Genomic DNA, 13,993 nt, shown 5'->3' on the forward strand with positions numbered 1-13,993 from the left:
AAGGTTAATTTTGGTTTAAATATTTATTTTCTGTCAGACATTGAACATGACAAATATACTGTCGAACAGGCATCACCAGCTGGAGGACCTATTCTACTAAAACTCAAAGAGGTCCAGTTACTAAAATCTCCTCCCAGCAAAGGTCCGAACCTCATACCTAAAATTAATATTACGATTAATAGAACATTTCACTTTGATTACGATTAAAGAACGATTATTTTGCTATTTGGGTTTTTTTTGTGGTTTATTTTTTGTCCTCATAGTTCACTGACACAGTTTCATTAAAACATTTTTTTTTGCATTTTTGCCTTTCTTAGATAGAACAGGAGGTTGCTAGCGTGCAAGGTGGGAGAGAGAGGGGATGACATGCAGCAAAGGGCCGCAAGCTGGAATAAAACCCTCAGCTGCTGCTGCAAGGACACCGCCTTCATATATGTGGCATTTGCTTTATCCACTGAGTCACCCGACGCCCAAACACGGTGTAATTTGACCATGGTGTGTTGGAGTGTGATAAACATATGGTTTTTTATTATTTATTAAACTTTCCAGCATTATATAAAAATGAAAAGCTCCATCTTAAACAAACTTCAGGTAAATTTAAGCACATTGTGCTGATAATAGGCCAACCTCTCCTGACTGCAGGACTCTGACTTCAACTTCTGTGAATCTTCTGTGCTATTAATCATTTTACTCAGGAATTTAAAACTTTTGAGTCGGCCTACTTCTCCTATCGCTGCCAACAGCCTGCCAGCATCCCCAGTTAGAGAAAAGGTGAAAATAAGGTAATGTGCTTGTGGCCCTGGGCCCCCAAAACATTACATCTGCTCCTGGTAATAATAATGAGAGCTCAGCACGAGCGGCTGGATGAGACACGGAGCGATGCGTCCTGGTGTTTCTAAATAATTCATCCAAAGTCTGATTAAAGCTGAAACTAACACAGAGTAGTCTGTAGAAGTCTAAAGAAGTCACTTTCACCTCTGCAAATGCGTCTGTTTCAGCGCTGTGGCTGTCAAACACTCAGCTGTTCATGAGTCAGAGTCCTACACTTTTGTTCACTGCTGTGCTATTCTTGTTATCGCTGGCTGTTCGTGTTGTGAATGCGTTCTATCGACTACGTCTCATATATCAATCAAAGAAAAGTTATTTCGCTATTAATATTGTCATCGTTTTACTGCCCAGCCCTAGAAACACTTTATTTGGCTTTTATAGGTCACATGTGCTTGTCAGTAGGAACTGGCTCCCTCATGATGCAGCAGGAGCTACAGGAGGTGTTACTGCATCGCCCACTCGATGTTAGTCCCGTTCAGCTTTTTTTCTGTCATTTGATCCTTAATCAAGACAGTCTGGAAAGATTTGCTTCACCTTATCAACATGGAGCTCACAACTGTTTTGTCATTAAAAAAGCCCCAAAAAATATATCTAATATATATATATGGCTGCGTTCATAAAACTGTTTTGTAATGCAGAAAACGTGATTAAAAAATGTGATTAATCATGATTACATATCTCACATCCCCAGCAGACACAGAGGGACATGTTGATTTGGAGTCATGTGTCCACCTGTTCAGAATTGAAATCCAATATTCTTTTAATTTTGTTCTGGACTCCTGAAGGAAGTATCTGCCTCTGCTGGATGCACTTTTTTCGACAGCTTGTCTCTAACCTTCTGTCTTCTGTTTGCCGCTGATCAAGTTGTGTAATTTTTTTTTTCCTGCAGCATTTTCATTAAAAACAGCTGCCCGCTGTTGAAAACAAGGATGATGAGAGTTGTGATACCGAAACCAAAACAGTAAATCTGTGGACCGCAAAAACCAAAACAATCAGTTGAATGACATTACAAAGCGCTTATTGCCCAGTTCGCTCTCCACAACTTTAGTCCTGATTTTACACTCTCCAACAGCTTTTGGAGCTCTCTGACAAAAGCCCCAAATCAGAGGAAAGCATCACAAAAATCAAGCGTGCTAATTATCTGGACAACAGACAACCTGCGGCAGGGGTCGCCTCAACAATAGCAGCTTTACTGTGTGTGTTGCATTTGCAACACGGACCAAAGTTGTTGTTGCAGCTTGAGGAAACGGGCTATAAACACACTATCTCTTTATACATTCGTGGTGAAAACAGGCCACTTAAGGCCTGTTACTGGTTTTAACAGACAACATCACATCACTCCCATCCTCGCTTCCCTCCACTGGCTCCCTGTTTGCGTTAACAATTGAGATTTAACAGTTTTAAGATTTCATTGATCACTTTTAAAGCTCAGATGCTCAGGTGGGGGCCTCCTGGTCGCCCCAACACAGGAGAGACCCGCTTTTATGTGACGTCACCTTTATTTATTTATTTATCTCTCTTCCTCTATTCGTTTTACTTCTCTTACTCTATTTATCCGTTCCTTATCTTTCTGATGTCCTGTTTTTACCATCTTTTTATATTTAAAATTTATTTGCTTGTTCATCTTTCTCTGATTCATCTGTTTTTATCTTCTTATCTTTGTTTTAATGTCGTCTAATTATGTTTTATCTGTTATTATTTCTATTGTTTTTTATTGTTGTTGGGTTTTTTTTGTTTGACCTTTCTACACCTTTCTCCTTTTGCCATGCTTGTTGATTTATTTTATTATTTCCTGCGTATCTGCCTTTTATTTGTCTGTAAAAGCACTTTTTAAATAACTGGTTTTAAAGGTAAGAGTATAATGAAGTTATTATTAGTAGTAGTAGTAATATTAGTATTTGTTAACACGCATGCCTACATCAACAAAAATACAGTTTCTTATACTGAATCATTTCCTGAGTCACTTCTCGTGAGTGTTTTCCTGACAAAACGTAGTTTGGGGACTGGACGTAATCATCGGGGATTCCTCCTGGTGTTTGACTCCCTGACGCTGGTCAGTCGTGTAGCGTGAAAACCACAATGACTTCAAAACTCCTGATTACAAGACAGAAAGTTGTGTAAAGATCATATACAGCGTTTTTTTTCTGCATCCCAACCAAATTTTATGGCCCAAGGATTCGTATGTTTGAAGGTAATGAGCCCTGAAAATGGTTTCCTGCCTGACTTTTGTCAGGCTGCGAAAAAATGATGTAATCCTTCAAAAAATGTGCAAAATATTTTGCAGAATTATTTTTTATTTTTTCCTGAATGGCATATACATAATGTTTGAATAAAATCTACAATGTGGACAAAAACCTCTCAGATCTGATTTGAAGGACTCAGTGGTGTTGCACATTTTTGGGTAAAGTCAGACGGACTGTAGTGGAGTCGGTGAAGTGCGAGAGCCTGATGAGTGGTGACAGTGTCCTGCTGAGAGCGGCAGAGATGAGTGTGAACAACAGAGCGTCAGGTGCACCGCAGGTGTGTCAGATGTTCCTTTATTCTCGGTGTTACTGGTCCAGAGAGAGTCCTCGGGCGTAGATCCAGTCTGTCTGAGTGTGTTAAGGTTTTTGCTTCCAGAGTCATGTCTCTGTTTTCTCATGGCCATTTGGTTTTTGTTTTACGTGGAGCTGCTTCTCATTAAGCAGCATAAGTAGTTTCAGTCTCATCATGTGTACCAGCTGGATTTATTTGGTTCAGAAAGCAGTCGAGGGCTTTTCCCCCCTGAAGGCAGCAGTGTGTCTGTCAGTGATTTCTCTGGACTGTTTCAATGTTCTAAAGTTAGATTCTTAACTTTTTCCCATCAACTGTGAATTATTTTATCCTCAAATGCAGAATATTTTCGAGACACGTGAGGGAAACAGATGTAGATCAAGCCCCTACAAAGTGCGCCATGCAGGCTCTGATGCAAAAGTGGAATTACACCGTCCATCATGTGATGCCCACTGGCCCAGAAAGACTTTTTCAAATGGACTTACATTAGGAAAGAGACGTCTGTAAATCACGGGTAATTTTTATGAGTGTCAAAACCTCCGTGAAACGACTCATTTCACCGTCTACATTTAAGCCATTCGGTTCAGTAGCATTTGTTAAGTCTAAAAGAGACGCAAGATTGCATTTTTTAGACCGTCATTGAAGCTATGGAGGCACTAAACGGGAAGTCAGTCGCTCTGACGGCAGAAGTTACCCGCTCAGGCTCACTCCGCTGCTGCAAGTCTCTAATGCACATGCCTCATGGGCCCGTAGAGCTCAGTATTTTATACCCGGAAAAAGAGCTTTTTTTGCTTCATGCACCAATAAGCAGCTCTGATAGGAATGAGTGGCGCCCTGCCTCCATATTGTATCCAGACTTTCTTTAATGTCATGATGTCAGTCAGTCATTTTCTGTAACCGCTTGTCTTTGTAAGGGTCGCAGGGGGGGCTGGAGCCAATCCCAGCTGTCATTGGGCAGAAGGCGGGGTACACCCTGGACAGGTAGCCAGACTATCGCAGGGCCGACACATATAGACAGACATGTCACGATGTAATTGCATGAATTAAGTTGATTTCCTTCACTCGCTGAGTTAAATCTCATCTGTTTCTGTGTTCCTGTCTCCAGGCTGATCAGTGACTGAAGAGGACGATGCTCTCCTGAGTTTTGCTGCTCACATCCCCCTTCATCCTCCTCGCCGTCCTTATCCACACCACCGCCTCCATCATGAACCACACCCCCAGCCCCCACCTGTCCGAGGGCGGGAAGTCAGCAGGAGGCGGCCTGCTGTGCAGCCTGGGTCTGGTGTCCGACAGGGGGATCCGCTCCCCGGACAGCCTCACACACACCCCCAGCCCCACCGGGGGAACCCCGAGCTCCAGCCCCCCGCTGCTGCTGTCGCCCGGGCTGGGAGGCTTCGGGCTGGGATCGCTGGGGGCCATGGGCGAGGGAGCCGGGGCCGACTGGGAGAGCAGGGAGGAGCTGAGGCTCAGGGAGCTGGAGGAGGCGCGGGCCCGAGCGGCCCAGATGGAGAAGACCATGAGGTGGTGGTCAGACTGCACCGCCAACTGGAGAGAGAAGTGGAGCAAGGTGGGTCTGCGGAGGAGAGGAAATATAACCTGAAAAAACAGAGCTGGGTGATACGGACAGAATCACATATAACAATACTTAAATTACATATTAAGAAAGTTTTTGGTGATTTGGTTTCCCAGAGGCTTTAACAACGGTATTGTATTGTTGGTAAAAGTGTTATTATAATGTAAGGTAGACTATTTTATTACATTATTTGTCAAGTTATTGCATTATTGGGTTTTTATTGCATTTTTGATCAGGTTAGGTGCAGATTTTCAGGAAATTATAACATCAATTAGACTGTACATTCATGACCTGTTTCTAAAGATTCACAGAGAAACCCACAGACTTATGGCTGATTACTTTACTGTATTTATTCGTATTGTCTGTATATTTCCCAGGTTCGTGCAGAGCGTAACCGTGCCCGTGACGAGGTCCGCCAGCTGAGGCAGCGGCTGGACACCCTCACAAAGGAGCTGACCAGCGTCCGGCGGGAGCGGCAGGAACTGGCCTCAGAGAATGAGACGCTTCGGCAGGAGACGCTGCGCCTCCGCGGCGACCTCACCTCTGACGCTCCTCCTCCATCTGCCATTTCTCCGTCTTCCTCCCCTGCACACCCTCGTGGGGCCTCCTCCTCCTCCTCTCCATCTATACCTCCCTCCTCCCCGGCCTCCTCCTCCTCCTCGCAGGTCCACACTGACGGCAAGCTGGACAGGGTGGGGGAGGGACCACCAGGGTCCCCGGAGCCAGAACCAGTGAGGGACGTGGACTTGGACAGACAAAAGATGGCTCAGCAAAAGGTGAGTGAACATTTACGTTAAAATAAATTTCAGGCCATCGCAAGTGCAAATTCCTGGTATATTACTTTGAAATGTGTACGCTGCATTTCTGTTGTTTTACCCGCAATTGTCGTTACACACGTAAATTAATTGTGGCTGTAATAACTTTGTAAAGTTTTAAAATCTTTTTAATATTGCATATCTCTGCGACGTGTTTTGGTGTTTGTTAAAGCCTCTGAAAACTTGGCTCAGAGTAGTAAGATAACACATATTATATCAAACTTAAGTGTCTAATTAAGCATCGACAAAAATCTGTGTGAAAATAAATGTTACCAAGTATTAGAAAACAGAGCTCAAAACAGCTCATTTTGAGGATAACAGCATTTCTCCAGACTGCATGGACACCTCTTCGGATCCCACCTTTGTCAGCTGTCTCTCCTCTCCATGACGACAGCCATGGAGCAAAGCAGAGTCGCTGTGGTGCAGCTCTATCTGTTCCAGCCCTCTGACTCTGGCTGCGTTCATAAATCCAATCTGACGCTCTGCACTAAAAGGAGAGCGCTGTTGTTTGAAGCCACGGAGCGTTCTGCTTCGCGGTTAGGTTTCTTACATGCATTTTAAAGCATCCATTTACAAACTCTCGCATAACTCCTGCAGTATAATCCTAGCTGCATCATAGGCTCAGTACTTCAAAAACACATGCATTTTTGCTAAAAGTTGGGACTTAAAACATCAGTACAGTTCCTTGCACGGCAGAGTAGCATGCCTGAGCGTGCACATGCATTTAAACTCTGCTCAAGAAGAGCTCGTGTCGGTGCTCACGTACACTCAAGGTGCGCTACCTGAAGCAGGAAGGGTTTTATATTGTAACGTGTTTTGCAAAAATGCATGTGTTTGGGAAGAACTGAACATATGACTGGATGAATGACACTCGAGTTATACTGCACGAGTTGTGTTAGAGTGCGTAAAAGGATGATTTCCTATAATTTTTGCTGTTGGAGTGTTGGTTGGAAAAAAAACACAGCTGATGTCATGTTGTGGTCAGAGAGCAGGTGAGAGCATCTCTTCATTAGGGGATGACCAATGTTTTTTCAGGGCCGATATCGATAGCGATTATTCGTACTTAACCAGACGGATAACCGATATTTGGAAACAATATGCATTTGCAATAAAAATGAAAATATTTCTGTCGAAATTTGGAATTAGGAATATAATAATCTCCAACCCAAAACTGTTTGAATGCCTTTAGCAAATGTTAAATCAAAACTGAGACTCTCAGCATCATATGCAGCAAGTTCCCTTCAACTTTTATTTTATTAACTTCAGTGAAATTTAAATAAAAAAATGGCTGAATTAAAAAAGCTCCCTATCTTTGCATGTATTGCAGACTGCCTTTCCTGGTGTTGGTTGAGTGTAATATGCATATTTTTTCATTAATTAATTTTATCGGTAATCATTAGAATAAAACACTGATGCAGATAATCGGCAAAATGCCAAATATGCCCTGATAATCAGCCAGGCCGATAATCTGTCTACTCTTCATCCCACCAAAGGATTAAAACTATTGACAGATTAATCAATAATGAAGAAGTTGCAGCTTTAGATGCTATAAATGGCAGAATCAGCTGTTTTGTTTTTTTTTCATGTTAAATATGCTAATGTGAATCCGCATGGCGGTCGTGCTCTGAGCCGCTTGATACATCGGTGTGATGGTGTCCTCTGCTGCTGGACGGACAGTGTGACCTGAGCCTCAGTGAATGTGGGCCAGACCGGCTGCTCCGTCTCCAGCCTGTTAGATCGCTCACCAAAAGTGTGTGTTTGTCGGGGAGGGGTGTCCTATTTAAGAGAACAGTGTGAGTACCAGGTACACACACACAGTTTCTCATCATGCTTGGCGATCCCTGCGGGCTCAGAGATGCTGCAGTACTTTCTCTCTGTCAGCTGGTTTCTGTGCAGACCATCCTGAACCTGAAACATATCGTGTTCTTTGCAGACCTGACCTGCTGCTTCGCTCAGCCTCCCTCACTCTGACACACGAGACACTCAGGAGGACGAATCAGACTTGTATGGGACATTAGCGTTAAGCACCATCAGGGGTTATATTTCATGCTCTGTGGATTTTATCCTAAAAAATACACAAAGTCCAAGTGAAACCAGAACGTCTGGAACTCAGATTACTGAAAGTCCGGCCCCACAACATAACATCTCTCAACAATATGTCATGTGGTCCTCTCTATTTGTCTGTTTAGCCCAAACTTTGTTAGGCCACATGTCCCTTCTACAAGGCAAGGCAGCTTTATTTGTTATAGCACATTTCATACAACAGGGCAATTCAAAATGCCACACAAATCAATAAAATATGACAAAACATAGTAATGGATACAGAGAAAAGATATAGAAGATAAAAGTTATTATTAAATGTTTCAAAAATAAAAAAAATCAACTTTGAAAATAGCAAAAGTGCAGACAAGACAAGGTTAACCATTCCAGATTGTGTCGGAAAGCACAAAGAAAAAATAAAGAAATAGACAGCCGCACACCAGGAAGCTCCCATTAAAGGATTTTTATTCTTTAGAAATAAGTGACATTTTGAGCCAGTATGCTCTTCCTCAGACTTGTAGGTTTACCAGTGAGTCGCTATTTTAAATACAGCTAACTAATCACGGAAAGCACAAAAGGCACTTTAGCTGCGTTTCCACCGAACGTGTTGATTCAGTTCGGTATGTACATTTTTGCATTTCCATTGTGAAAAGTTATGGATGTTACCAGCTGAACCGTTCTTAACCGTCCCATCATTCATCTGCTCGGGGCACCACACTGGTCTGATAACAAAAGATGGAGCTGCAAACACTGCCGTCTGTTGATTGAAGCTGAATTAAATGAAGTTGCATGGAATATGAAGTTGCAGAAAATGCAAATGCTCAACTAATGTGCCAGTACCTTAAAGAGTGTACTTGAATAAAATGTGGTTCAGACTCTGTATCACCGATAAAAAAGTAAATACAGCGAGTGCTGCTGGACGGAGCAGTGAGTGACGACAACCCAGCCCAGATGTTTGCAGCTGTCACTTGTGGTTTTAAAGCAACTATACTGGAAAGATTTTGATGGAAACACAGCTTTTGTTTTGACTGTAAAGCTGGTGTTGATGCTGACTTTAGGCCTCGCCCCCCTTCACTTCTCCAGCATGAAAAGATCAGAGAGGAGCAATAATTTCTGCAGGCAGCTCTTCACTGTTTGTGTGACTGTAGCATCAGCTGCAGCGAGATCACAAAGAGCTCTCCGTCTTTAGTTATTTCTGTAAAAGTTTCCTTTCGTTCACTCGACTTAAGACTTTGTTTTATAGGAAAACATTTATGAATAACTAATATGTGGCCGTTGATAGGCTTTATCATCCCTCCTCGGCCATTGTATGCTTCTTTAATTATTTTTTCCCCCAGTATTAATTAATGATGGCCGTGTTGTTTGCACTTAATTTTTTTGTTATTTTATTGCTGCCTTGTTTTTAATCTGTTGCTGAAAAGCACTTTGTAACCTTGTTAAGAAAAGTGCTATATAAATAAAATGTATTATTATTATTATTATTATTATTATTATTATTATTATCACCGAAACCGATTATCTGCTTCTCCGTTTAGATGTTTTACAAACCAATTTTTGTGAAAGTGTTACTCAATGTTTAACAGATTTTATTTATTATTAATAATAATTCTACATTTTATTTGTAGCACCTTTCATACAAGAAATGCAGTCCAACAAAGAAATTACATGTAAGATAAAAATAAGGATTAAAAATAGAATGCATAACATAAGATGGAAAATAAAACCCATTGAGATAATTTTAATAAGAATAAATCTAAAAATAGTGTATAAAATGCATAAAATTAAGGAAAATACAACATTTTAAAGAGGTGCAGTAGTGCATAAGTGTGAAGCAAAATGCAAAGCAGTAAAGTCGGTGCTAGTTAAAGGCTAAAATGTAGAGATACATCTTCAGTTTTCCCTCATGATACTGCACAGTATTTTTACACGCTTGCTGCTGCCGCAGTAGTCGCTGCACGTGTGTGTCAGTAATAGCAGAAGCAGAGCTCCTGGAAAATGGAAAATATGACTAAAATGTGCCCAAAAAGTTTTTGCCCCAGAAGAAATTTTAAACTTGCAGCAACATTACAGTCATATAGTTACATGAGCTGCATTAGAGGTCACCGTACCACCAGATTAGCTTTTGTGCTGCGTGTCCTCCGAACAGCTGCAGGTGTCCGTCCCTCTGGTCAGGTGTGAATCTTTTGGGATCACATTTTATTCTTGAAAATTGCTTTTAAGCGTCACTGCCACTGGCAAGGGCCTGTTTTCCACTGGGGACAAAGAGGACACGTCCCCCTCACTTTATTTTTTTAAAATCCCACTTTTATCCGACCCACTTTTATATTCTGTGAGCCACACAGTTCACAGACTGAAGCCCTGAGTGTTACCTCTCAGGATACAAACACGTCTGATTGGCGGCGCTCACTGGAAGCAGACAGCGCTCAGGGCAGCAAAAAAACTACTGCTCACTTCAGGAAATGCTTTCAGGGTAAAATATAAAAAGTTAGACTCTCAAACACAAAAAAGCCATTATAGCACGCAGGGGGACGTTTATTAGATGTTATCAAAAAGGTAGTGATTTTTTTTTTTAATTATTATTTTTTTCTTTTTTTAGAGCACTTTCTTCAGGTTTATTTTATTTTATTTTTTTACTTTTTGTCTTTGTTGCTTATTTCAAGTAATTTTCTTTCTTTTTTTATTTTATTTATTTATTTTACTAATTTACTTTTTTGCCATTGCTTATTAATGTGCTCACTGATTTCTTCCCATGCTTTTGAAAGAAACCTAACTCGCTCTAATGACAATGTTCCTACAGAAATCTTACATGTGCACAGATCACAATTTTTTTTATACTCACCTGCAATACTTAAAAAAAGAAAAGATGATTCATCCAAAAAACTATTGAAATTTTAAGTGTAAACACGTACATCAATGTACAAATACATATCATCTCGTACATTTACACATTCCCTCCACAAAGAAAATAAAATGAACAATTACAACAACAATAAGAAGAAAAATAAATTATAAATTAACAGAAATGCGCAAATAATTAATAAGGTTTAAATAACTGATAAAAATAAAATAAAATTAATACAAAATTTAAAAATGGAAAAGTACAGTAATATAACAAACATCAAAGTGATAAAATAAAATAAAATAAAAGGCAGTATCAATACTTTTATGTTACATGTTGCGTTGGCCGAAAGGACATAAATGAGTCCCAAATACAAACAAACTCTTTCTGTTTACCTTTAACAGTGTATGTCAGCAGCTCCAGCCCAAGACTAGATGTCAGTCTGTCCTAAAGTTGATTTTAAAATATCCTGAAAAGATCTTAAAAAGTATTAAATTTAAGTGTCTGATACCTCTGGATTCCTCGTGTAAGGACTCAAACATCTGCAGCAGCAGCAGTCACACTAACGGCAGCATTTGACCTCTTGTGTTTTCCAGTTACTCTGGGTCATGCTGGGCTCCCAGTGTGTGTCACTGGCCCCTCTTTATACTCCCTCACCACACACACACACACACACACACACACACACACACACACACACACACACACAAAATCATACAATGCATGTAACCTCATAATGAAGGTGTTCAAGCAGCAGTGAATAAACATCACTGTCGCTGCCTATCAGACTTGACCTTCAGCTAGCTCTGAAGAGGTTTCCATGGCAACACACACGCGCACACACACACACACACACACACACACACACACACACACACACACACATAGAAATACATATTGAGGCTGCACCAAGTAAACCATGATAATGTGACTAACTGGTACTCACACACAGCAGAGCCTCATTTCCTGTCTCCCTCCCATTGTTCTGGTTCTCACACACGCTGAGTGCTTCCACATGTGGCACAGTTCGCTTTGGCTCTCGGACATCTGTTACACACCGGGTCCCTCTGTTGGGGGTTACCGGTAACGACAGCAGCAGCGCCGCAGTCCCGTTTGTCATTCGGCACGCCTCCAATGGTCAAACATGTTAATAAATGACACTCTGTTTTTATTACGTGCGAGTTTCTCGGAAATTGGGAAAGAGAGGCTTGTTAATGCATTTTTCAAACATTGTTTGGAGATGTATCATCATCCAAAAGGGTGCAGACGATTCTTAAACCACAGATTTGAAAATAGTCCAAACCTCAGTGGGTGTGAAAATATTTCAGTGACTTGATGACAGTTTATGGTGGAATTTGTGAGGCTGCTAAAATGTTTTAATTATTGATGACGCGTTTTAAGTCAGCAGCCTGATTACGACAATCGGTCTTTGTTAGAAAAGAAAAAGAAGACTTTTCAACATTTTAAAAGTCTCCAGCATACAATTTGAATGTCCTTACTGACCTATTTTCATTTGTCTACCGGTCATTGACCTTTGACCTCTTTACTCAGTGGATACCGAGTGTTTTCGGGCTGATGTTCAGCTGATACTGTCTGTTTCTGATGTTCATTTAGCCTTTTTCCAGGGTCGTTGCTGTTTCATTATACAGGTTTCCATTACAGATTTGCACAGAACTTAAGCCATAATTTCTAAATTTCCATAAGATGCAATTGCGAGCTGACTGCGTTTGCACTGAGTGATGTTGTGTGACTTTTCCTCTGGCAAAAACTTTCCAAGAAACATGGCGATGCACGTTCAAAACATCAGCCGAGTAATGTGATGCAATAACAGCTCCTGTATCTCCTGCTGCATCATGAGGGAACCAGTTCCCACCGACAGGCACACAGCCGTAGCATCATGTGACCCAGAAAAGTGAAATAAAGTGTTTCCATTGTAGTATCGCAAACTTTTTTGCATCAAATGGGAGTTTTTCAAAATAGACATGTTTCCATTTTTTCCCAATTTTTGCAATTTCAATTTGTGCAATGTGAGAGTTAATGGAAACCCAGCTTGTGTCACATCAACAAGAATACTGGTCCCATCAATTCCTTACACGTCTACCATCACAATTTCCCACCTTTCTTGAGCAAAACATTTATTCAGGAATTTAATATCTGTTATGCTCTGTATGCTCTTACTTTGTTGTATTAGAATAAGCACATATATGTTTGTTTTGAACTTTTGAAGAGTTACGCGATGCAGTAACGCCTCTTGTAGCGCCTGCTGCATCATGCCTGAGGGAGCCAGTTCCTACCAAAATGTACATAGCCATAGCATCATGAGACCTAGATAAGCCAAAAAAAAGTGTTTTCATTGCAATTTTGTGAAATATGGCTCTTTCAAATTGCCTAAATTGACTTGTTTCCCATTAGGCGTATGTTATATTCGCGATTTCAATTTACACAGTTTTAGGGTTAATGAAAACCCGCCCAGTGACAAAATGGGAGTTTTTTAAAATTGGAGTTGAGTTGAGATGAGCACGTCACCCGGATGTTTTGAATCCACAACTCCTCTGTGAAATCGTGGACTATCAGCCCCCAGAAATCCCTCATACGTGGCCGCTCCCACATATAAAGAGCTCGCCTTTCCATTATCGCTCCATAACACGCCTACGTGGCCTTGGATTGGAAATAATGACGGCTGCAATAGAAATAAAGCTGCTGATGTTTTGAACATCATCACCTGCTTCTTTAATGTTACCATAAGTCACATAACATCACTTAATAGAAACATCTCGCAATTACGTATGTTTAATCGACATTTGAAAAATATCACTTAAGTTTTTTGCAGATCTGTAATAGAAACCAGCGTTATATGTTTAATACCCAGCTGCCAGATCATGTGGCCTGTTACGATCAGTGCGGGAGCAGTGATCCTGTTAATAAAATCCTCTCATAGTTTCATCCTGTTATATATTTCAGCTGTAGATATCTTTACAGCTCTCAGTGAGGAACCTTACAGGCAGCACGATGATTATGTTGAAGAACCGCGCGGCATTACGGAGCCTGTGGGACTCAGAGACGTCACATTTTCACATCTGGCAGATGCTGTGAAGGATAAAGGGCGAGGAAACATTTGGATTTTTTTTTTTACTGTTGCGGTGCCAAAGCAGAAAGATTTACAGTGTGGAGAGGAGGGACGGCTCTACATTTTCAATTTAATTTCTGTTAAGGCCATTAAATAAAATGAGATGTGAAAATGTTTGGTCAGAAGAACCCGCCCCAGAGTTTTGGGGTTCTGCTGTGAAAGCACGTTGGCAGGAACAAGTCGATGATCTGCTGGATGAAAACAGTTTGATTTGCAGCCTTGGAGGGGGGAACAGAGGG

At 41.1% G+C, this 13,993-nt stretch overlaps 1 protein-coding gene across 2 annotated transcripts in view; it reads left to right on the top strand.

The window, feature by feature from the left end:
- The window catches only part of ccdc102a (coiled-coil domain containing 102A), a 91,031-nt gene that overhangs the window by 42,540 nt on the left and 34,498 nt on the right, over positions 1 to 13,993 (top strand). For both annotated transcript variants that reach the window (XM_088084415.1, XM_088084452.1), the window contains 2 exons: positions 4,466 to 4,927; positions 5,311 to 5,709. In XM_088084415.1, coding sequence (XP_087940541.1) covers positions 4,565 to 4,927; positions 5,311 to 5,709 — 762 coding nt within the window. In that variant the 5' untranslated portion in view covers positions 4,466 to 4,564. The remainder of the gene's footprint in view (positions 1 to 4,465; positions 4,928 to 5,310; positions 5,710 to 13,993) is intronic.

Source organism: Plectropomus leopardus, chromosome 1 (genome assembly GCF_026936395.1).
Source record: "Plectropomus leopardus strain MGB_pleo_1.0 chromosome 1, ASM2693639v1, whole genome shotgun sequence".
NCBI classification, from domain to species: domain Eukaryota; kingdom Metazoa; phylum Chordata; class Actinopteri; order Perciformes; family Serranidae; genus Plectropomus; species Plectropomus leopardus.